Below are 25,824 nucleotides of genomic sequence, written 5' to 3' on the forward strand. Positions count from 1 at the left end.
TTTGTTGCTCTGCCGACCCCAACAAGGATTGTAGGAGTCAGTTGTGTGCTTTATTTATTTATGGAAAATAACATTTGAGGTATTCAGTAAGTAAACAAAATAATATTTTCATTCATTTTTCTTGACGTGATATATTGTAGATTTGCCGCAAATGGCATCTTCTTTTTGTGTCTACCTCGATGTTGTATCATAAATATTCTGCCTACTCTACCGTCTTTAGTATTAAATCGTTCAGGTTTCGCGTATTCTTTGAGTGGAGGGCGGCGCGGCGCAGCGCTGGTCAGTGCCCCGCGCGCCGCGATCCGATTCGCCCGCCTCTACTCCTAACTCAACGTCTTCTCATTCAAAATCTATTCCACTTGACAATACATTCGAACATTCTAAATTCAAGTTATTACTTGTTTCTTCTTTTTTAAAGTGTAATGGCCGAAGGTGTTTAAAGGGGTCAACAGAAGGTAAGATAAATTATAATATTTTACACAGTCGAAACGCAAGCGAAATAAGGTTATGTGTCTTTGTAAACGGTATTGTGAGGTTGTGTTGGTTATTTTTTTTAAGTAAATAAATCTTCAGAGCTTAATGCGTAGATAACTATATTTGTAACTATGCGTAGTTTCAAGTTTACAAAGACGATATTTTGCATTTACTTGTGTAAAAAATTGTAACAATCAACTCCAGGTCCAAAGAAAACATATTGTGTAGCTTTCAATTATTTTTGTTCTTTTTCTTGTTGCAGGACATTTAAGGTTCTTTACGTAACATAACATTAATTAATGCTACGAAGATCATATTTTCCCAAAAACATAATGTTAGATAATATTACTAAATTATAAAAAAAAACTATGTATTTTCAAAAAAGTATAAATATTAACTCAAACTACGATTATTATCAAATAAATTAGGTTAAATATGAGTGGTAAAATATCTGGAACATTTTACTACGGAATTTTGTGGTATAGTGGGATGCGCTACGAAGTGCTACGCGTGTAGCATGTCTACGCCAAAAAAATTGAAAGAAGAATAGTGAAAAATATATAGTTTTGTTATTGATTTTAGTAATAGTTATAGTCAAATCATATACACACGGCCGTTATCAGTAACAATTACAACTGTAGGAAAATGCAATCATTTCTCCTTATCTTTACTTTCATACATACGTTCTAAGTAAGTAGTTTATATAATATTTTTTATTGCAATTGCTTTCGATTCGCTTTTAATTTTCTATTACAAATTATTGATATTAAATGTACTTATTACTTTCTCAGTTCAATCATTATCTACTAAATAACTTGTATAGCTCCATTCCCGGACATAAACTTTCCGAATACATAATAATTTATGGCATATTATAAAAACAAAGGGGATATGGAACATTTTTTACAAAGTTGCATTGCTTTAAGTACTTACGTTACGAAATATGAATCATCAGTAAGAGGTCCTGAGACATTCAAAGTGAAAAATTAAGATGTTAAATTAAACACCACCGTATAGATCGTCCAACAGAGAAGCCGTTTTTCATTTTTTTCTTTTCAACATTTAATTAATAATACTTATAGCAATTTTTGCTAGGAGTTTCAGAGACGTAGATATCCTTTTCGAAATAGGTTCCACTCACTTAGGACGATTCAATCAAATGGCTAGGCGGTTAATTGACTGAGGAATTATGAAAGTCGGCTGAAAAGATGAAGCTGTAGTACTTACCCAAATAGAATTAGTCTATACCCTTTAATCAATCGGTCTTTAATTCCTCGATGGAATGCCATCTTGAGAGCTGCCGGGTCGTTAACTCGACAAAGCATTGGCGGTTAATCGAAGGAACCAATCGAGTGCCGTCGTAATGAGCCTGCGCACCCAATCAGCGGCCGCGGCTGCGAATTATCGGAATTCCATTTACAAATTTTAATAGACTTTGCTGAACTCTTTCTTTGATTTAACGTTGCATACCATTTTCGAATTACAATTTCAGTTCGCTTATTGGAGGATTCTTTACTTCTTCTAAAGTTCACTCACCACCAACACTGTAATAGAATGATCGGTGAAGCGTGGGTGTACCGTAAAACGTCATCTTCTGAAGGATGTACCTCTGACCAGCCCAATTGGGAATAGGCAGAGTCGTGAGTTCATGTAGTACTTAGGTGAACGTCGCTGCTATTGTTAGTCGCAGGTATTTGTATTTAAAATAAAAAGTAACATACCCATATCACATTATCAATAATTGACTTTTGATGTATAACATAAACAGCCTATATACGTCCCACTGCTGGGCACAGGCCTCCCCTCAATCAATATATACGTATATAATTTCGTTTCCATCATGATATGATGAACATTGCGGAAGAGAAAGTCGATCTGTTGACTGGACTACGCAAAATTTAACCCGTCAAACGTAACGAAGGGTTTCAAGGGACAAGTCATTACAACAGAACTGGAGGTTATTCAAAACGTTAACAATTATATCCGTTACTTATATAAAATTGGGTTGCTTAATGAAGGATAAATCGGTCTAATTTCACGAGTTATGAGGGAAATGGATGAAAATACCCTGATAAATTGAGGATGTTTTAGGGAAACGCTAAAAACTTTGATCTTCTCCCGTGTGGGTTATGAGATCAACTGGCTTTATCAACCCTGGACATGGCTCATGTAACGACTGCATTATTTACTTAAGTAAATAATAGCGGACTTTAAAATGTTGAGAGAGGCGAAAACAAAATAGGTGAATTTAAAAGAAACACCTACACACAAACACATTCATACGTGCACACAAATACACTCACACGCATATACACACCCTCACACACTCGCATACTTACACACGAAGTAGCTTGAACAATTTAAATTTATTGTAATAATTTCCATATTTTTTATTTAGAACGCTGGGAAGTGGTTAAGGAACAAGGATACTTTAGTAGACAGTCAATATGTTTATGTTTTTTGATAATTGATAATAATATTAAGTTACGTAAATATACAAATCTAATCAGCAATATCATCAAACACTTCACATACAGAGCTACTATAAGTGACAAATAATCAACGGTAATCATAGTCATTGTTTGGTCAACAACTATCAAGTATAATGGGCGCCATGCATCATTGATGATCCTCGTTCACGCCATCATTATCTTCAGCAAGTGAGCAATCAACCAATTATAATAGTAAACAGATAAGTGGACTGGAGTGTGATGGATTGGTGTGGGTGTTTTATTTAAAACAAATGATTCGAACCTTTACTTGAACGATTGAACATTGTATTTGCTTTTGCATTGGAAATAAAGAATATACGTAGAATGCCCTCAGTTGCTTATCATCTCGAAGAGCATCCTGCTCAGCATGATGGAATGCCTCAGTATATAAGTTATAAGCTGGTAATCTGTTAATCTTAATATCTTTTTAGTACTTACTTTGCCAATAATAGAATCCTGATATACATTGTTTGAAGTTTACGCGGTTATTATCATAATTAAAGCACATAATAACGGGTTCTTACTGCGTTTAAATGGGGATATGAGACTCCCGATATTTCGACACTGTTGCAAGTGCCATGATCACGGGATGACTGACAGTCATCCCGTGATATCGGGAGTCTCATATCCCCATTTAAACGCGGTAAGAACCCGTTATTATGTGCTAGAATCCTGATATTTTGAAATCCAAACACTTAACCGGCGACAAGACAATATTTCATAGCCTTTTACGAGGGTTGTTGCGTTGACGTAATCAACCTACCAGTAGGTATATTGCTTTTCTTAAAGCAGCAGTCTGCGTGTTGTCTATTTGTATTCACCAGGGCTTTGAGCGAAAGGGATAACAAAATTAAATTGAAGCCAGAGAAGTGACTGACTATCAGTTTAATTTGTTAGTATGGAAAGGACGCACATAATTTATAACACACACACCTTTACGTACAGAGCAGTATATGTATATCCATCAGCAAGCTCAGTGCGCTCTCTAAACAACCCCATACTTTTATACTTCAAAATGAAAACAAACAATATCTCATAGACATTATATACCTGCCGGTATATTATATAATATGTATATTATAGTCCAAATATCTACAGCATAGAGACACATTTGATGCGCGCAGCTTTTCACCCCTATAGTGATGATCTCTATTTTTCTAAGTACTTATATAGGTACCTACGCGTGTTTGTATTTCTGAAGCTGCTTAAATCCTGTACTCTTAAAAGGCGTTCGCTGTATCTTTGTGATTTTAACGAAAAACCAATTTTGTTTAGAAAAAGCAATTTGTTTTCCAAACACGATCTGATTCCGAAGGGTTCGTTACACAATAAAACATGTGCCAATAAATGGGTCTTTGTTTGTGTAACCGATAAAATCAATACCATTTCATAATTTGCTTGTTATGTTTACATTGAAGTTAATGAGATAATCAATAATTCAAAGGTACTATGTATGTACATTTTTTAACCGTTTTTCGTTTCTGTGGTTTTCGTTCGTGTACCTATATGTGCGATACGAGATTACATACACGCCTGTGATATGGCTTTTAGCAGATGTTTCCGAAAGTTCAAATAATTAAAACAGATCTTTGCAGACATATACCGTATGGTACAGCAATCAGAACGCACAACTTTTTTAATTTAAGTAATCAAAGTTTACTTGCTCAAATGCCCATGTCACTGAGTTTGAATTTATTTCAAATTCATGCAAATAAGTAGGTACTTATGGACCATAACACTACGAAAGTAATTAGAAGCGTGTTATCAATACACGCCTATAACTACTTTCATAGGAATGTGACCTAGACTGTAATTGGCCTGGTTTTTTCTTCGAGTTGGAAGTAAGTAGTAAAAACTATGGTGCCGTCAAAAAACTTAGTTTAGTTAAAAGGACCCTATAAAATATGCAAGGTGAAGGTAGGTAATTGCTAAAATATAATATTAAACGTTGCATCGATCACTAAGAAAAACAAACCTGAATTTAATTTATTAACATCGTAGGGCTACACCGCCGTCTCCTCCTATGGCACAGCTAATTCACTTACTACGTAATGGCTGCTGTGTGCTCACAATTACTTTACATTAGTGGTCCATGACGTGAACGTTTGCCCTAAATATTTACTATTAGGACCTCCTTTTATATCGCAGTCGTGAAAGTATATTGTCGATTGGTATTTACCCGACTGCCCCAGATAGATGGTAATGATTTTCCATGTGCGTTGGTATGTTATTAACGTGCGGCCTTGTCCGAAAGAAAAGCACTTTAGCCTTATTTTCTTTAAACGTTTAAAGCCATATTTGTGGAACACAAGCACCAAAAAATAACTTATCCCCTCTATCGTGAACTGAACTTAACAGATCCCATAACGAACGTCCTAATTCAAGACATCGGCCCATGCATCTGTGTAGAAGCGGCCTCTGTGGTTCAGTATGTGAGCGTTGGGCTCAGGGTACGGAAGCCCCGGGTTCGAATCCCGGTGGGGACATATCACGAAAATCACTTTGTGATCCCTAGTTTCGTTTGGATGTTACAGGCTGACCACCTGATTGTCCAACAGTAAGATGATCCGTACTTCGGAAGGCACGTTAAGCCGTTGGTCCCGGTTACTACTTACTGATGTAGTATGTAATCGTTACATGAGCCATGTCAGGGGCCTTTGGCGGCTCAATAATAACTGTGACACCAGGATTGATAGGTTGGTAATCCATCTCATAACCCACACGATAAGAAGAAGATGACTTTTGTGTTCAGGGACATCGGTTTGACAAAAACGCCCTCCCTAGTACACGCCACTGAAAGGTTTTACTCTCGCTTATTCCATCAGCTAATGGAAAAGTGAAGGAATGGAACTCCGACCAACTTATGAAAGGACGCAACGATGTTATCGCGCAAAACTTAGTCGGGTCTCTTTATGTTGTGATTTCGTTTTTCAATTTTATTGTCTCGGAAATATTGATGGGAAGACTTCCTATCTTCTATTCATTAGTAAGAAAGTACTTTAGGAATGTTACTTCGTTTGCAAATGCTTCTTTCTTCAATTTTCTTCTTCTATCGTGCGGGTTGGTGGATGAGCAATCTCATCAACCCTGGTGTCAGGGTTATTATTGAGCTGCCAAAGGCCCCTGACGTGACTCAAGTAACGACTACGTACTTATCAGTAAGTAGTAACCGGGACCAACAGCTTAACGTGCCTTGCGAAGCACGGATCATCTTATTTCTGGACAATCAGGTGATCAGCCTACAATGTCCTAACCAAAGTAGGGATCACAAAGAGATTTGTCCCCACCGGGATTCTTTCTTCAATAATGAAAAGGAGGATGCGGTCATACTAGGAGTTATAAACATAAATTTTATATAATATTTAATTTTTAAACGATCTTTGTAAGATCATTAGTGCCCCAAACTTATTGGCTATAGTTTAGTGATATATTTAAAACATATATAAACTTCAATCAATATTTTTATAAGTTTTTTGGTAATTTTGATACACATAATTTCTGTTTTAGTGTACAGCAGATTTCTATGCCAAAATTGCCAACTGTTTCACAAAATCAAAAATAAGTAAATGCCAGAATTCTTTCAAGTTTTGTATGCCCTTGTGAGAGCAATCAGAGCAACGTTCACCGTTCAGCTGGGCCCGTAAGCACTCATTGTACGGTGCGATAGAGTGCTCTCAATGCAGTCATTTGCAGTGCCCATTCACTACGGCTTGCTTGACTATCGACGCGTTTACTGCCTGTATTTCTTTTCCTCTTATCTTTATCCCTTCCAGGCTGTATAGAATAGAATCGATAAAGGTCAATTTAACCTGTCTAGGTACAACTTAGTCTAATCCCGATGTTTGACTACAGCAACTCGCGGTGCAGCAGCACATGTATACAAATTCACATTTACTTACGCGTATAACATCCATGCGCAACAGTGGGACTTATTTACTGTTCAAAACGTCGTCAGCATCGGTTTTTGCACGATCTACTGTTTTACGATAATATTGTTTATCATTTTACACATGTCATATTTAGTTGGTCGAATACGAGTACACAATATCGTGTAATCTGAAAAGAGTCTATTGTTTTTTTTTCTTCCATATATCCGCTAATCCTTCAGACATGTCTGGCGTAATAATTGCCTTCCGAGGCAAAAATAAAATAACTAAATCATGTCAAAAAAACTTCAGACTAATCTTAGTCAGCATTATAAAAAAAAAACTTGAATATGGAATGGGGGTCGTGCCGTTGAACACCAAAGTAAGCGCATTGCGAGTTGAGAGCTCTTTGCCATTCCCAGTCTTGAATGCTTTATTCCACTACCGCTTGACCTCTCTGCTAAATTAAAAACATTCTTTGACTCGTTTTTCTTTGGAAAATCAAAGTGCACTAAATAAAGTATTTTAAGGAGTCAAGATTATTTAATCTTTCTCTTGTAGAGTACCTCTGTATCGCAAAATAAATGAAATAAAAATATCTCCACCACGAACATATGTTTCTTAACTTAAACCGAAATAAAATCGCACCCGAAGTCTGGTTCAGTGTCGAAAAGATCTGATTAAAAAGGTAACTAACTTTACGAGTAAGGGAGTAAAATCGTTAGTAAGTACATTATATATCCACCTCACTGAGACAGAATGAATGATTGAAGAGCGAGCACAGACTAATATATGAAAAGAAAAAGTATCTAGACGAACCGGGGTGGTTCTGTCCCTCATCATTAAGCTACTCTGTGTTGTCGAAATAAAAAGTATTGGCACCAGAAAATAAATAAAAACAAACGAACCCGATCCGTTCCCATGAGAGGGAATATGTAGAGTTAGCAACGGAAACTTTTTCGTAGATCTTACTTTTTTGCTTATTTGGTAGAATAAAATGTACTTGTAGATCATCAAAACAAAGGTCAGAATTCGATTTCGAGTCGGATCAATTAGGAAACAAAGGTCTGGATGTTTCTGTTTCAACTCGCAGCGAAATAATGGGGTGGAGTACCTATGCTCCTTACCCTCGATCAATGCCCAACAGTGAGATATTTTATAGGCTGTTATTATTAATGCATTCTTATGTTAAGGACTAGCAGAGTGGTAGACTTGTCTGACCTTCTAACCCGCGAGGGGCAAACCAACCCAATACAGGTTAGGTCACTTACCTCCGAAAATGCATTTCTCGGGAATGTGGGTTTCCTCACGGTTTTTTTCCTTCACCGCAGAGCATGTGATAACCATTTATGATCCAAACATGAGACCAGCACCTACTAAAAGTAAGAAATTAAATATTAGTTGTTTGTTGCAATTTTCGCTAGGTATATATTTCAAATTAATTTCCATACTTATATATAATGTTTGGGCTGACGGTAACTCTTATATATCGTTGCTCTACAAAACTCAAATGAGATGCATCAGCAAATAGCATCCGTGCAGATAATAAGAATGGCAACGTTCCAACAAAAGGCATCTCGGGCAACATAGGTAAGTATATACCACTGAAGTAGACGGTAAGGAAAGTGGTGAGCGTTTTAATATTTACAATGTGCAACCGCGTTTGTGTTTCTTTTCTTGTCGTGTCTGGATACAATAGTTCCATTCTCGCCCTTGCTATGGCTGGCTGTCATGAGGCGGTGACATAAGAAACTCAATATGCACTCTTGTTTGTTGGTCGAGGTCTGCCTGGTATCTAGTCACTCAAAGTCAAAAACTTAATTTAAAATCGTTCATTTTCCTTTTTTATGTTTGTTAAGGTTTTCTCTTCTATTTTGTATTTCCTGCGTGTGCAGTAAAGTATTTTTTATCTCTGTTAGACCATCATCCGAGAACATTTTATCCACCTATCACGTTGGTCCAACAGTAAGCTCGGTGAGGCATAGTTCATTTTCTAATGGATGGAAATGCCTGACCACCCCATTGGGATATAGTCGCGAGCTTATTTTATGTTATGTTGACCGCCAGATACCCCTCCGTGGCGACGACGCAACGACAAATTCCATTTTATTTTAGTTTAATCTTAACAATCCCACTCACTATAGAAATTAGGTACATAGGTGTTGGCCACAAATTCGCAAGTTCGTGAGTATAATGGTCACAAGCGTCCACGAACGTTAGCCAATTAGACGCCAAAGAGAAATCAAATTATTGCCTGTCTGCCTCCCTCCACCACCCACCCCAGTTTGTATTGAAACGACGAACACAAATTAATTACGTATAGATTTTATTTCGTTAGTTATCGAGCTCTTGTTTTACTCGTAATAACGAAGATTTTTCCAATTATTCATAACAAAATTAGCACCAAATAGAAACCCTGCGCTCGAAATATCTAATAGAATAATAAATACTGCATAACAAATTAGGTGCAAGATATGTTCAAATTGTCGTGAAATGTGTACATAAAGGTGCTGATAAACTTGAGCATTCACTTGTAATGGGCATTTGTGCGAATGTTACAATACGAGAAAAATACTAGAACATTTTAGCGAGCATCTATCGAGCGTTCTTGCTCATGAAAACGTTCATAGCAATGCTTGGCTCTATGCTTGGCTCTATGCTTGGCTCGGCTCGTTGTTCAGTTCGACAAATATAAAAACGGCGAATGCTCGATGTTCTGTTACAAATGAATGCTCAAGTCTTTCAGCACCTTTATAAGTAATATAATATACACAAATCCTCAATATCCAGCAACAAAGCTTAAATTAAATATTTCTCTACAATAATTTCGAAACTTCATAAGTATGTTTCATCAAAGACATGTTTTCAGCTTCATCATAAAATATGATATCCTAGAATCCAATATCGAGTATCACATCACATTGCGTTATTAAAAACCGGAGGGTTTTTAAATGAAATATTCTTGTAACAATATTTACGGATGCCTGAGGGTGTTTTTCGTGGGGGTGGAAAACGCCTTCTTTTATTTTTAGGGCACTTAGGCTGTGATGAATGGAGACGATTTGTCTATGGCTATTTTCGTACTTACCTATCATTTTCAGGGATCCATTGCTTATTGTATTGTTGTTAAAAAGAAATAAAGTCTATTTTTTACGCTCGATATTTGACATGTTATATTGTCCTAATGTATAATTATTAAAAAGTAATCCAAAAAATACTTACCTATCAACATCATTTTGGTGTTTAGAAAAAAAAATGCTAATTCTGGCGGCCATAATCTTAATTAATATTATTTTGACAGCTCCTTCGCTTACAAAAGGTATAAGAAAGAGATAAGTACTAGTACTAGTGATACTCCTATTAAATTAAATTAAAATTAAGCTGGTGTTTGCCCGAATCGCCACCATTCTTAACTTAGAATTTTTACAAACCTCTAATAAAACTAGGTTTATTTTAACAGCCTCCTTGGTCTAGTGGTTAGAGCGTTGTTGTTGGGTTGGGAACATTGTCAAAATCACTTTTTGAGACTATCATTTGTTTGATTCAGGCCTGCAATATCTAGGCACATTCACCATTCTGAATCACCGGACAATCATGTCCGAAAAAGTAAGATGATTCCGTGCTTCGGAAGGCACGTTAAGCTGTTGCAACAGTTCCACCAACCCGCAGTAGAGCAGCGTGGTTGCTCCATACCCCCCTCCGATTGATTGAGGGGAAGCACTGCCCAGCAGTGGGTCGTATTTATGGCTGTTTATGTTATGTTGAGGAGCTTGGTGGCGCAGCGGTTAACGCGCTCGGTCTGCGATTGTTGAAGTTAAGCAACTTTCGCAAAGGCCGGTCGTAGGATGGGTGACCACAAAAAAAAAAGTTTTCATCTCGAGCTCCTCCGTGCTTCGGAAGGCACGTTAAGCCGTTGGTCCCGGCTGCATTAGCAGTCGTTAATAACCATCAATCCGCACTGGGCTCGCGTGATGGTTTAAGGCCCGATCTCCCTATCCATCCATAGGGAAGGCCCGTGCCCCAGCAGTGGGGACGTTAATGGGCTGATGATGATGATGTTATGTTATTTTTAAAAAAGAATTTGAACGAATTTTTCGACAAGAGGGTGCTATTACTGTAAAACTAAAACCCCTAAAAGGCAAACCCAATAGTTAAGTACTTCGGAATACCTCTCGATGGGCTGACCGAAACAGGATTGTCAACCGCACTGTCAGTTGTTCCAGTATTGTCCGGAGGATTGCGGCCACTCGCCGTCACTGCAAGTATCCTATCTACATCTGTTAGAGGGCTACAGGCAGCTATTGCAAACTGGCCGCTATTATTGGGACATTCATCTCAATATTCTTTTTTGTTTTCCTATCTAACGTATCTACCTACATAAATCACGGACGTAATCATATTTCGTCGAAACATTTGCAGCCACACTAGAGGTCGCTACAAGTTAACTTGTAATAACACTTTATATTTGACTCCTAAGATGCATACCATACGTATGAAGAATCATAATGAGAATAGGTTACTAGCTTATCGCTCATGTAATCTCACTTACTTACCTAATTATTCCTTCATTCTATAACATATACATTAATTGCCTATAACGTGATACACTAGCGTGTTATAAACAAAAAATCTGTAATACTTAGAATACCTAGTCAGAGCAGCTTCGTTTTCTTTTTTATAAATATGGTTGGTATGGTCTATGCAATCTAACATCATCATCACTAATTTTTTTAAGAGCCACGCCCTTGTCGGTGTATCTCCATGCTACTTTTTAGGGAAAAATAGAGCATTGGTTCTAATATAATGGGCGAGAATTCATACTAATGTATGATCAGCACAACATGAACAGTACATGCCCAAATATTCCACCTGTCTAATCGGTAGGCTACATGCTTCCGGACCATTTATTGCACCACGAACACAGGTCGTTGCACACCGCACAATGGACGTCCAGTCGGAGGATTTGAATTTCGAATATCCAACGAGCGCCAAATACTCTGGATTAGTAACAATGACTTGTCACTTTTATTACCGTCCGGTAGCGGCCATTTTGAATGAATGCACCCGGAATATAAAACTGACAGTTTCTAGGTTACTTTTTAGGTTAGTTGTATATGAATTATTTCATATTGAAATCTGCGTTTTTAAATATTAACAACACCTGTATTATATACCTGGTTGGTATATTTATCGCTGAATTATTTTATTGGCCGCTCCTATAGCCGTTGTAATAAGTAGGTAACTATTATCGAAAACATCAATTACACTTCACGTTATAGAGAATTTTCGAATATGTTTACAAACAATAGCTCGACTCAGGGCATTGTCTGCATCGGACTATGTCACGTAGCGAGGTAAAAGGAAATATCGAAGTGACAAACTGTCAGAGGATAACCGTTTACAGTTTGAAGAAATGATACCACACTATGGTTTTATTGACACTTTTTAACAATGACATCTTAGTATACTGATATCACAGTGAAAAATATTACAAATGCGAAAAACCGCCTAACTGCAGACTGCATAACGGATTAGTGTACCTACCGCAATAACTCAAGTCATCAAGTATTTTAAATTAAATTCCATATTCTGTCTAGTGGCAGTTTCCTTTACCTTTTTCCAGCCAGTTAGTTTGTGTTCGTTGCGGTAATTCTTTTGGCGCGTTTAAATAGATAAAGAGGTCACGCGACACAAGCCGCCGACGGCCACCAGCAGCTGGCTCAAAGTGGGAATTTTAACAATGTTTTCTTTTGACTAGACGTAAACGAAAACATTCCTAAAATGAGGTTGTTTAATTATGAGTGAGAATGCAATTTTCCGTTTAATAACTTTGGTTTGGAATCATCAAGTACTTATTTTTAAAGAATTCAGAAACTTTTGACAACTTTGTGCAAAATTGACTTTGTATCGACTAAAACAACGACAACGTATTCATAATTAGGTAGGTACATTACACAACAATGTACCTATACGAATACATTGTCGTGTAATGTATGTGGTGCACGATTCTACCGACGTAGTTTGGTAGTTTTTGCTCCAATTGTAATTAAAGGAAAAGTAAAGATAAGAAAATTCTTTACAAACTTGTTTACTTTGAATTCTCAAAACATTCTTTCAAAAACAATTTTAGATACCCCGAGTATACAGAGCGCAGAACTATGAAAACAGGATTCCATTTAAAAAATAAACAAAAGAAAATGTTTTAAACGGTTCTAAATTCGAAACGGGGTTTTATTCTCAAACACAATTACATTCTAACATAATTACGAGCCCTTTGCCGCGTTCTCGTTCCACTACCGAAGGCTTTGTTTCGCCAACACTGCATCGGAGGGAATCGAGTGCCATCGACTTCAGACTTCATTATCCCGAGTTTCGCTCGCTTGGAGCGCTCGAGTCTTTGGAGCGCACTTATCGCTCGCATTTCAGAATACACCCCTTCGATATTGATTGTGGGATATTAAAATTTTGTATTGAATAGCTGCTTTATTGAAATCTATATTCAGTGTTGAACACGATTCAACGATATTGATGCGGGTCTGAGAAATCAAGAAAGTGAGCCTGTGTTGTCGCTTATTATTGAACTGTGAATGCTTGATCTTCTAAGTATAGGTACTTACGAAGAAATTGAATGTAAGTATGCGTTATTACGATAGGTGTGTAAGAAAAAATAATAACGCAAAATGATCCTTACTGCTGATTATTACAGACAAAGGTGAAGTGATTTTAAATTACTTAATAATGTGTACTTATTACATTTAACTTACTCTAGAATAGTGAACTTAATAGATAGGGTAAAAGGAGTGAATTACTGACCTAGAGATAATTTTCCTGACGACATGTGGCTATTTCTACGTTTGTACTTAGATATGAGTTTATTCTTTTGTGCTATAAGTATACAGGGTGTTAGTAACATCGTAACGAATACGGAGGGGGATGATTCAGACCATAATTCTGAGTTAAAATCAAGTGGAATTTTCCGTCGCAAAATTCATGTATTTTTTATTATTTTTTTAATTATTTTCAACTCTATACTTCTGCGATCGAAAATTCCACTTGATATTAACTCAGAATAATGAGCTAAATCAGCCCCCTCAGTATTCGTTACGATGCCACTTACACCCCGTACCAGTACATACAGGTAGCCATACAAGTGACACCGTAACGAATACTGAGAGGGATGATTCAGACCATGATTCTGAGTTGATATTAAGTGGAATTACCTGTCGGAAAATTCATGTTTTTTTTGTGTTTTTTTTAAGTTATTTTCCATTCCATCCTTTTGCGACGGAAAATTCCACTTGATATCAACTCAGAATCATGGCCTGAATCATCACTCAAAGTTTTCGTTACGATGTCACTAACACCCTGTATAGTATTCATCGGAAATCGGAATAAAACAAGAAATTCTCATTTTATCACGTACTTAATTGTATATCTATGTTGTATAGATATGCTCGAGTAAAGAGTTAATTACGTTACATTCGCTCGTTTGATGTTCTATTTGAAACCAACGGCAACGCGTGTGAAGGTTTTGTATTACAACCTACATGATACATCTTTGTAGGTTGAGGGAATTTAGTTGTATATAGTAAAGCAATATTAATCGACTTGTACTCTAGGTTTATTAAATTTCTTTTTGAAAGAAGTTTAATTATTGTGACAAATAAAGTACTTATCCCTAATTTTCCAAAATCACAAACATAATTTCCTTCGCATTTATAAACCTACCATCAACAAAGCAAAAACATCGGCCAAATAACTTCCATAAATGTTCCCTTTGTGGTGATGACAAGTCTTTATTAAGTTACTTGAATGAGTTAGTTCTCTTGCCTCCATTATGTATAGTTAATGAAATGTAAATGTTCTAGCACGTACATTCGCCGCAAATTGAAGATGAAGACAAATAATAAGTCGTCAGAGACACACCCTTTGCGGGACGCGGGCCTACTGTAATCTTTAGTCTAGAGGTTACTGAGCAAATGCCAGCGAGGCAGCGATTAGCGATCCGTCTTTCATGAAACCACAATGACGCTTATTTCAAAGTCAAAAATTAAATCCTGTCAATATAGGCTCACTAACTACCTGTTATACCATTCAGGGACGGCAAACCTTTTTTTTTTAACGTGACTTATTGTAGATTTGCCGCAGATGGCATTAACTACTTGGCCGGACAAATGGGGAGCGCTGAAGGCTCTCACCCGGTACAACCTTTAAGACAACAGGCCTGAGGGTGCCCAGTTGGGCGCGAACCTCGGCTCAGGGCGTCGTCTGAGAGGAAAAATATTTGAAAGAATTAATCGACCCTAGTGGGTCGATAGCGATAAGCGCTGAATGAGGGAAATCGTCGACCACGCCGGCGGGGTCGGTGTCGGGGACCTGAAGTGTTTGGTGTCGCGAGCTGATTGGCTGCCTCTATGGCTAGAGTGATCGGGTCGTCGGGATCGTATATTACGTCCTTCGGACGCCGATACTTTTCAGTACCGTCCCTAAGCGGAATGTACTCGGAAGCCGCAACTACCAGGAGATTTGGGTGGTGCGGAGCAGAATCGAAAAAACGTTTGGAAGCTAATTTGAGCCATTGGGCAATGGTTGGCAGACCTAGGACGGCAAACCGACATAATTGTGTTCCGATGTGATATCCGGAAAATCTAGGAGAAGACTCCGACGGGTAGTGGTACTATATATCATATCATAGACTATACAAAAAATCGCGCGACCTCAAGCCACTCGCTGTAAAGAGACGCCGTAGCGGGAATCGCCGTTCGGGGAGCCGCTGTCAACGCCACAATTCCTCGCGCCATTGGCTTCTCTACATTCGACGAAATTAAATTAATTTATGTATTTACAACACAAATAAATATAGAAGTTCTATTCCGTGGGATTTACTTACTATGAGTACATTAGGTGAGATTTGGTTCATAAATATTTTACTATCATTCGAATCAGACATTTCGCTAATTACACGTAATCAGACCTCTCCTGTGTGTCCCGCTCCCAGACGGGACATAACGTGACACGCAGGGGGGATGGGAGTTCTGGAGGGGGGGGAGGCTGGTGAGAGAATTTAATTAAAAGCAAACATTCCGAGACAAAGAGTGTCTCCACCAAATACAACTCGCCACTTAGCTGAGCAAATACCCAATTTTTGTTTTAATTTCAACCGTGACAGAAATATGGCGTCGTGTTTATAAATAGAGCTTAATTGTTGACAAAATTAATGGCCAAACTTTCTCGTAGTAGCATCTGTCTCGTGATTGTTTAATGTGTAATTAAAATTGTTAATACGGCCGTTATTTGCAAGGAATGTTTCAGATTGACCTTCGTTACTCCTTATCTATTTTTATTTTATCATCCCGGCATGTTACTAACTTTGTCACCATGCGCCCATATTGATAGGTCGTGATTAGACGGTAAACTCCGAGACAACAAGCAGCTGAATGCATTTTACTTATGTTTTTTTTTATTCCATCAGAGAAGTAGTAAGTAGTAAGTACCGGCTTTAATAACCCGCATGTGAACGTGTGCGGAGGAAACAGACAATCTCGTCTAACTGCAGTTTAATTAAAACCCTGGACTCTGGCCAAATTATGCTTAACCCGACGGGTGGTAGATTGTTCTCGCTAATGGTGTTTCGTCGATCTCATTTTAATTCACATAACATATAGTTGGATTAAAGTTTCAAGTGTACAACTTAGTTAAACGGGCGAGAGCCCTCAGCGCTCCGCCATTTTGTCCGGCCCAATAGTTATTTATAGGGCGAATGATAATAAATTATATGGCAGAGCCAGAAGAAGAAGGATTATATTTTGATCAAATTGTATGTTTGTTTGGGAAGCGAGAATTACTAAATATTTATATGCCTACACGTAAGTGAAAAATGGTGTAGAAGATACTAGTATATTGTATTTTTAAAAGATTCAATATATTTATACACTCATTTTACAATAAAAACTTAACTTACCTTGGCCGGCACTGCTTTCCTAATCTGGCCTTTGAACTCGAGTAAATCCCTAGTAAAAACACTGGCACTGACTTTATAACGTAAGCTGCTCGAACTAAAAGGTCTGGACCTCAGTCGACTCTACTGGCAGATGGCAACCCGTAAGTTGCTTGAAACTACGTAATTGGATTCAACACTAAGAAACATGGGTACTTACTTAGTTACTATCGAGTACCAATAGTAGAAACATACATAAATCGTAACTTCTTTTTCTTCTATCGAGGATTACCAACCCTGGTCTCAGGGTTTATTGAGCCGCCAAAGGCCCCTGACATGGCTCATGTAACGACTACATACTTACATCAGTTAATAGCAACCTGGACCAACGGATTAACGTGCCTTCCGAAGCACTTCCTTACTATCGCAAAATCAGGTGATCAGCCTGTAATGTTCTAACCAAACTAGGGATCACAAGGTAAGTAATTTTTGTGGTATGTCTCCACCGGCATTCGAATCGTAACTGGTTAGTACTCAAATGTAAATAATAGAATTACATTATAGGAAATATGAGAATAAGATATAGAATAAGACATCGTAAGAATGATTACATAACTTGTGTACTTAACCGACGGTACCTGAAGGAGGATTATTTAAAAACCTCATGTCTGACATGTATCAAAAAACTCATATTGGCAGTGCGAGCGAAGGGCTATTGCGCCAGCATACTGTTGATCATAAACAACATTCACAACAAATCCCTAACAAAGCATACGTGGTTGGCACCTATGCCCTACAGGTCTCGGACAAAAGTTTCCCGGATCTATAAATCGTGCAAACAAGAAACTCGGCTATTCTGCTACCTACCGAGCCTTTATACCGACGTACGAGTACATTCTCGAGTCTTCTATATAAAGTTGAACGACCTCTGTGTATTGAAGTAAGAAAATGTATCTTTTTCCTAGCGAATAAGGTGACATTAAAACAAGAATGAATAAACAATGGCGCTGATTCTGGGGAACAAAACTTATTTTTTGTTTAATGTGACCGTTTTGAAAATAGTGTCGCCTTTTACTTACGATAACTACCTACCTACCTATAAGAAAAAGATAGAGCTAGTTTTGCAACTGGTAAACAAAATTAAAATTATGTTGAAGTCGGGCAGAATCACTAAACCTACTACTGATTTTAATGAAAATTAAAAAAAAAACATTACTTAATTAAATTGAATTGTAACTGAGAAGAAAAAACATAAGTAGGTACTTACAAGATATCCTAACAGAGATTACATATCACAAAAGTCGACCGTGTAATAGCGTTATTTCTAACATGATGATGTATTTACCTTTCAGACCAAATTAACTATGTCATGCGTAGAGGTACGTTATGATGTCTGTTTTAACATTTCTCCCACTCATCAAATTTCGTATTAATTAATAACTACGTTAAAGGAGCAAATTGTGCTTCATTCTGCGCATCAAAATTCGTAATAATTTATACCTATATTGATGGAGCGAATGTACTTTACTGATGACAAAACGGCCATCGTAGCGTGTTGTTAGTTTAGTAATACCCGAATCACGTGTAAAACTATACAGGGTGTTAGTAACATCGTAACGAATACTCAGGGGGATGATTCAGACCATGATTCTGAGTTAATATCAAGTGGAATTTTTCGTCGCAAAATTCATGTTTTTTTTTTATTATTTTCAATTCTATACTTTTGCGAAGGAAAATTCTACTTGATATTAACTCAGAATAATCAGCTGAATCATCCCCCTCAGTATTCGTTACGATGTCACTTACACTCCACACAAGTACATACAGTAGCCATACAAGTAGGTATGGGTGTTAGTGACACCGTAACGAATACTGAGGGGGATGGTTCAGACCATGATTCTAAGTTGATATCAAGTGGAATTTTCAGTCTGAATATTCCTGAAAATGTTTGTGTTTTTTTTAATTATTTTCAATTCCATACTTTTGCGACGGAAAATTCCACTTGATATCATCTCAGAATCATGGCCTCAATCACCCCTCAAAGTTTTTGTTACGATGTCACTAACACCCTGTATACTACGGACGTTATACTGACCACAATGAAATTGTGCAAGTTTAGTCGAAACACTGTTCGCTATTCCTGGAAATAGCCAGTTAAATCGAATACATAATAACATTTTCCAATTTGATCAGTTATGTTCATCTAACTTCCACGAAGTGCTGCCCCGAATGCCACGCCGAGCGGACACGAGTAGATTGGTTTGTGAAGTCATCGTCTACTGTACGGATGAATATAACCAAAACGAACGATCTAAATATTCTTAATATGTGCAAAAATAAGTATTTCTGATCATTGACTTACTTCAATCCCTATTATGAGCATTCCAATCTTAATAATCTCATTGACTTTTAACTAATACTAGAACTGTTATCAGTTCTTGTAACTAATTCTATTACATCGATCGCCATAAGCAATCTATCTGTTATTATATCGAGCGTATAAATCGGGAGTATCGGCTGTAGACCCTTGTCAAATCCTTGATAATTGCCTGCCTCGAGTACGATCCTAAGATAGATATACCATTATACAGCCTGTAAGTTATGAACGGGTACGCGTAGTGCGTAGCGTATAGCTACGATCGTAGATGACGCTACGCGGTACACGCTATTTAGACTGACGGAGAATGATGAAAATATTGCTTCTTTATTTATATTATAGGTTTGAATTTGACAGATATGTTATTTAATAAAGAGGGCTTAACTAGAAAGTCAGTAAACTTGAAAAGACCCATTGCACCGCTGCAAAAGGTTGCAACTCTCGCAACGCAATCAATAAACATAACATTCAAACTCGCACACGATGCAACGATACATAATATATATTTCAGAATACATTTTCCGATTTCCGCGAATGAAATGTTGCAGCCGCTAACGAGAGATAGGTCGATACCGCGCTCGTTACGTGGAGGAAATACGGGAACATATTACTACGTTATATGACACTCTTGTACACTAAAATGTGATGCAGTTTTTATTATACCTTTTTAAAGTGAGAGTTTTGAGTATGTAAGATCTTTACTTTGACTTCCTTGATAGAGTGGTAATAAAGAACATAGAATTCATTCAGCTGCTTGTGTAATTTCAGGTACGTAATAACAAGCTGAAGGATTATGTCCTTTAATGAACAATAACATAGTTACATACTTGCAACAAAGAATTTAATTTTATTAGTCCACTTGTAATACGACATACAAAAACCTTCTAAGTGTGTCGTTTGGCACAAACCACGTTCGGAAATATATTTTTTAAATTCTATGGTAAAAACACGAATTCAAAATGAATTTCTTTATCACACCGCTGCAGCGTGACACACAGCTATATAGCGAGGATGGTTGTCTGTCACGGACCGTCTAAGTCTTTACAGTACTTCAAGTTAAAAATGGACCACTTCAGATCAATTAAGATTAGGCTAGATTACACAGGTTAGTTGAACGCTTACGTACGGTTGTGTTAGTGGGCTCCGATTTCTGCATTTAGGCTCTAACACACACATACATAAACTCACGCCTATTTCTCTCCGGGGTAAGCAGAAACTATGGAATTCCACTTATTTCGATCCTGACACACTTATCTTGCTTCCTCCACATACTACCTACTTACTTATTTGGACTCTAAGATGGTCCATTATGGGTGAACACTTACGGAACTTGGTACAACTCTTGAAAGAGAAATATGTGACTTAACCTATGTTTATTTTTGAACTCTTACACCAAAATCTTGCAAAATTAATAACTACACTATCAATTTATTTAATGTGTAATACACAATACACTTACGGTTACATAAGTGTATGGGACATACCTAATAGTCTACCATTTATGGTCAGTCACATCTCTAGCGCGAGCAAGCCAACGCGTCTCAATGTTTGGATCTTGTAATTTAATTAATATCCTAAGTAATACAGTTCATTCAATTGTTTGTGTGGGGTTTTATTAAAATTACCAGCGCTCCCTACAATAAGTTCACAATTCATGTCGCCGACAACGCTTTGCTTTCAATACACCTCTTATTTAAAGTAGGTCATATTACTGTTCTTTTTTGAAACAATGTAGTCTGTAGTAGACAGTTTACATGCCAGTTGGCAGAGTAACATCCTTCGCTTTATAACCCTTTAAGTTCACGCTCCGTAGTTCAGAACAAGGGCGCTTTGTGACGCTGTCCGTCTTTTGTCCCTCTACAAGTAGGTTCAGGGAAATCGTCAGTTTTATGCTTTCACTCGGAAGATAAAACGTTAAGAGATATGTATGTTTGATGTCTTATACAGAAGTAGGGCAGAAGATAAAACATTTTACAAGTCGTGTTATGCGGCAGTACTGTGAACAAATCGGTCGTCGTAACTTGGAAAGTGCACTTTTGAAATAATTCTTTTAAATTTTGAACTACAATGTTGTAAGGTGACATTTTACGATTTCTCATAAATCTTTAAGTTTTTTGTTAGCGACTTTTGGTATCTTGAAACCGAGTTGTCCTCATGAGACACACCGACAGTGTCTATTAGAAGATTACAAACTGTTATGTCTTGTCTACAGCCAAAATGGCGCGGGCGTGGTGGGTGCTAGCGGCGCTGGCGACCCTGGCGGCGGCAGACGAGCTCTCCGACCCTGAAGGACTCAACTCTGTGTCCGGTGAGTACATTCTCATTTAAATTTTTACAGCGCGCATATAATGTAACTGGTTTTTTAACATAACTTATTACAAATTTATTTCAAATTGCATTAACAACTTTCTGAATACACGTGAATAAATACCAACTTTGTAATATGAAATAAAAGTACATATTGGCTAGTTTTCAAAAGATTTTTTCACTTAAAAAATTAAGTAGGATTGTATGTTAAATGTTTATTTAATATAAGATATATTCTATAGGCGGCTATTTTTGGAACTATTAAACCATTTTAAACAACGTTTTCATTAATAAAATACTAACATATCAAAGTGGTGTGTCATAATCGTAGTATTTACGTGAAATACCGTCGTTTGTACCTACTTTAATGGAAAATAGGCATGATCTCCTTCCAGCCGAAGTCGGGACCGAAATAACCTATTCTATATAATTCGTAAGTATGTACAATTCTATTAGCACCAGAGCAAACATTAAAAAGATCGTAAAACGAGTGTACGGTGCGAGATAGTAAAATAATAACGGCTATAAAAATAAAGTGAGTCTTAGATCGGGATTGTTTCCCCAATAAACCGGGCTCAATTACTACGTCGGCACCGACTGCTACTGGTATAGACGCTATTGTTTCATAAACATCTCATCATCATCCTCATTATCAGCCGTACGACGCCCACTACTGGGCCTCCCCCAAGGATCTCCACGAAAAACATCATAAACATCTACTACTTGTTACTAATAAACTTTTGCTAAAATATAACCTGTGTTGAATGTGCTGTAGTGGAAGTAATGAAATCACATGATAAATAACAACTTGCCCTGCACTATTTTTGCGTAATCAATGAAATATATCTATAAAAAAATCAATAAACCCCAAAGCGTATCCAACCCCAACCTCATCTAGGACAGTTCGTAACACCGTAGCAGAGCGTAGCAATCTCTACGCCGACGTAGCGTGTTGGTCATTAATCTGCGTTCAGATTATATCCTTATTATTATGTTGCCCGAAACTGTAATGCCCTTCAGCCATTACACTAAGAAATTGCTTATTATGTCTGCCTATTGACTGTACATATGTTTCCTATAACTTTATAAGCGATATGCATAAACGAATGATTAGTAAGTAAGTGAGAATATTAAAGAAATAGGTTGATTGAAATGTAAGTGCATACATGTGTAATCAACACAAAAAAGTAAATATATATATTTTAATCAAACGCATTTTTATTTTGATAGATCAACTAACACAACGTAGTTGCACTCAAAATTATAAAGTATTTGCTTACCAAAAAAAACAAGCATGCCTATAAACAGTAATGAAATTACTACAAAAGCAATATAATATATTATATTTCGTGTAGAACATTTTCTTTCCATTAAATATACTGAATAATATCTTGAAACATAACTGTAAAAAGGGTTTTGCGCATGGTAATTTTTAATATTTGCATTCGTAGGCATGATATTAATGAACTGCGTGACGTGTGGCAACGGTTTTTTTTTTTTAATTTACTGAATGGTAAACCTTTTCTGTGTGTAATACAGCTGAAATTTGTCAAAGCACTTACTATAAACGTACTATAGCGTAATTTGTAAGCTATTTAGAAATCAAACAATATTAATTAAATCATATTTACACCGACAAGAGCAAATTAGTGATGATAAAGATTTTGCTGTTTCTTGTAGTGTTTGTTTGTATACTTGTCTCCCTAAGCGTGATACTATGTTATCTGTTGTTAGTTACGTACAGACACCAAGTCCGATAGACACAACATACATACATACATAAACTCACACCCGCAATACCAATGGGGTGGGCAGAGCCACAAGTAATCAAAGACGACTTGCAGCCACTGTTTTAAGTTTACGCGGTTATTATCATATTAAAACACATAATAACGGGTCCAATCTCATCAGGCATCCCGTGATCATGGCACTTGCAACAGTGTCGGAATATCGGGAGTCTCATATCCCCATTTAAACGCGGTAAGAACCCGTTATTATGTGTTTTAATTGCAGCCACTGTTGACACGGTGTCGTAAGCTGGATATGATGAACCTTATGGTGATAAGGGATCAGCCTATCGCTCATAACATTAGTCCATCGTGTTAGAGGATACAATCCCACTGTCGGATTTTACGACATGGCCGGGAAGACAAACAGCTGGACGTGTTCTATGTTTTTTATTTGCTCCCAGAACAGCATACACACCAACTAGACATGTAACTACACGGAAGTAATAATTTCTCAAAACAAAAATATTTTATTTTGAATATGGGGTCGTTGGTTATAGAACTCATTTTGGAAGCCGACATTCTATTTTAGTTCTTTACTTACAATATTTTATTTATACCTAACCAACATTTAGTCCCACAAGGAAAAAATATATAAGTACGTTCTTATACTGAAAAAGAAAAATGGATATTCGTAAGTATTATACAAAATTTTATGAAAAAAAGAGAATACAAAAGGAGACATTTTCATTTTAAACAGTATACAGTATGATAATGTTTCAGCAATGCGCCATGTCATTCAGATGCTCCGTGCCAAAACTGCATAAAATATTCCATACATTAATGCGCAGAAAGCCTTGATAAATTACTATGGAAATTTTATTATTACACCTACTTGCGAATGCACAGACTTTATTATATACTTTTAAGAGGAAAACAGTTATCATATGCTGACATTATTTTTGTATAAAACTGTTTAAACACGCCTATAATTATACTTTTGTATTTTGTAGTAGAATTAAGATATGGGGTTCATTTCCTGATGTTAATTTGATTCGTAACATATTTAATAATGAATAAAATAATAAAATAGCAGAAGAACAAATACAATACTTAGTAGATAAATATACAACATCCATTCTAATTACCTTGGTACTTTAAAAAATCTAAACAAAAACAGCCATTAAATAAAAAAGAACAAAGAAAACATCAACTGGCGTTCACCAAAGTTTTTGCCACAAATTGCCAGTTTCAGTTCATTGAATCGGTCAAAAACTTTGGGCTGAAAAAAAAACGGTTTTTATTTCCGAAAGGAGTCTTTATTTATTCCGTACACCCTTAAATGTTAGTCTCTTATGATTTGTTACCACGCTCATTTTAGAAAATGATTACTTGTTTATTCGCCTTTATATGGCTCACATATTATTTACGTAAGTATTTCTAAATTTCAGTGACAGTTTACGCGTTGCAAACCTAATCATCCCTTGATCCGAGGCAGTCGCGTGTAAAGTTATCCTACCCCACACCCGGCTGCAATCTCCCGAAATAACGTGATAAGATTAGTTTAGCACCCGGAGTGGATGGGATAAAATCCTTTCCGTTACCCATTCGCTTCCAGAAAATCGCTTTTTCTACTGATTAACTTAGGAATAGGCTACTCCACTACTCGTAAAACATATCTGAGAGGTATTCAAAAATAAAATAGATAAGTACAGTAGAGTATAGGCATAGTTCTACAATATTCGACACTTTCAGATGAATCTACTTATTTAAATGACACAATGGCCCCGATTCCTGCTGACACCTCCTAATTTTACTTTAAACTACACCTGTCATTTTCTTATCCGCTGAAAAGGAAAGGGACGGATGATTACAGCTCTTACATACATACATACATACATACATACATAAACTCACGCCCGTAATCCCAAATGGGGTGGGCAGAGCCACAAGTAATCAAAGACAACTTGCAGCCACTGTTGATACGAAGTCCTAAGATGGATATGATGAACTTTATGGTGATAAGGGATCAGCCTATCGCCCATAACACGATTACAGCTCTTAATTTTAGGAAAAATGAGTAAATGAATGAATAACCCAGGCGAATCAATAAAGTATCTCGCTGGTATGCAAACTGTTTGCCGTGTGCTGTCAACATAATTCTGTCGGGTTATTGGCCAATGTTAAATTTTTTGACGGTTGTTTTAGATTTGCGCTTAAAATCAACGTGTGTTCCATAATTTTTATTCTTGTTGATTACCCGTCCCTTTCCTTTTATACGGATATGAAAATGACAGATATAACTTGAAATAAAATTAAATGGTATTTACAGGAATTAGCACCAATCTAATATAATAAATGTACTAGACTATGCATAGTTAAGAATAAGAATAAAATAAATTTATTTATTTATTTGTCAGGTGAATGTAGTGAATGTCAGGGAACTTAATTATATAGGTTGTAGTTCACAAGCTTGTTTGTATGTAAGATAAACTTAAGTTTTTAAATACTTGTAAAGCTTCTATGTAATAAATTATTATAATTATTTATTTAGTTAACGTTCATTTACACCGTTATCTTACAATTTGTCATGCGAGTATGTGGTATAGTTATATAACGTATATGGCACATGCCCGTGCAGTCT

At 36.8% G+C, this 25,824-nt stretch overlaps 1 protein-coding gene across 1 annotated transcript in view; it reads left to right on the plus strand.

Moving 5' to 3' along the window:
* The first annotated feature begins 299 nt into the window (after positions 1-299).
* LOC126368768 (thrombospondin type-1 domain-containing protein 7A-like) overlaps positions 300-25,824 on the plus strand; it is a 72,267-nt gene continuing 46,742 nt past the window's right edge. The window contains exons 1-2 of the mRNA XM_050012916.1: positions 300-455; positions 21,359-21,454. Coding sequence (XP_049868873.1) covers positions 21,364-21,454 — 91 coding nt within the window. The 5' untranslated portion in view covers positions 300-455; positions 21,359-21,363. The remainder of the gene's footprint in view (positions 456-21,358; positions 21,455-25,824) is intronic.

The sequence above is a fragment of the Pectinophora gossypiella genome, chromosome 8 (assembly GCF_024362695.1).
Source record: "Pectinophora gossypiella chromosome 8, ilPecGoss1.1, whole genome shotgun sequence".
Classification (NCBI taxonomy): domain Eukaryota; kingdom Metazoa; phylum Arthropoda; class Insecta; order Lepidoptera; family Gelechiidae; genus Pectinophora; species Pectinophora gossypiella.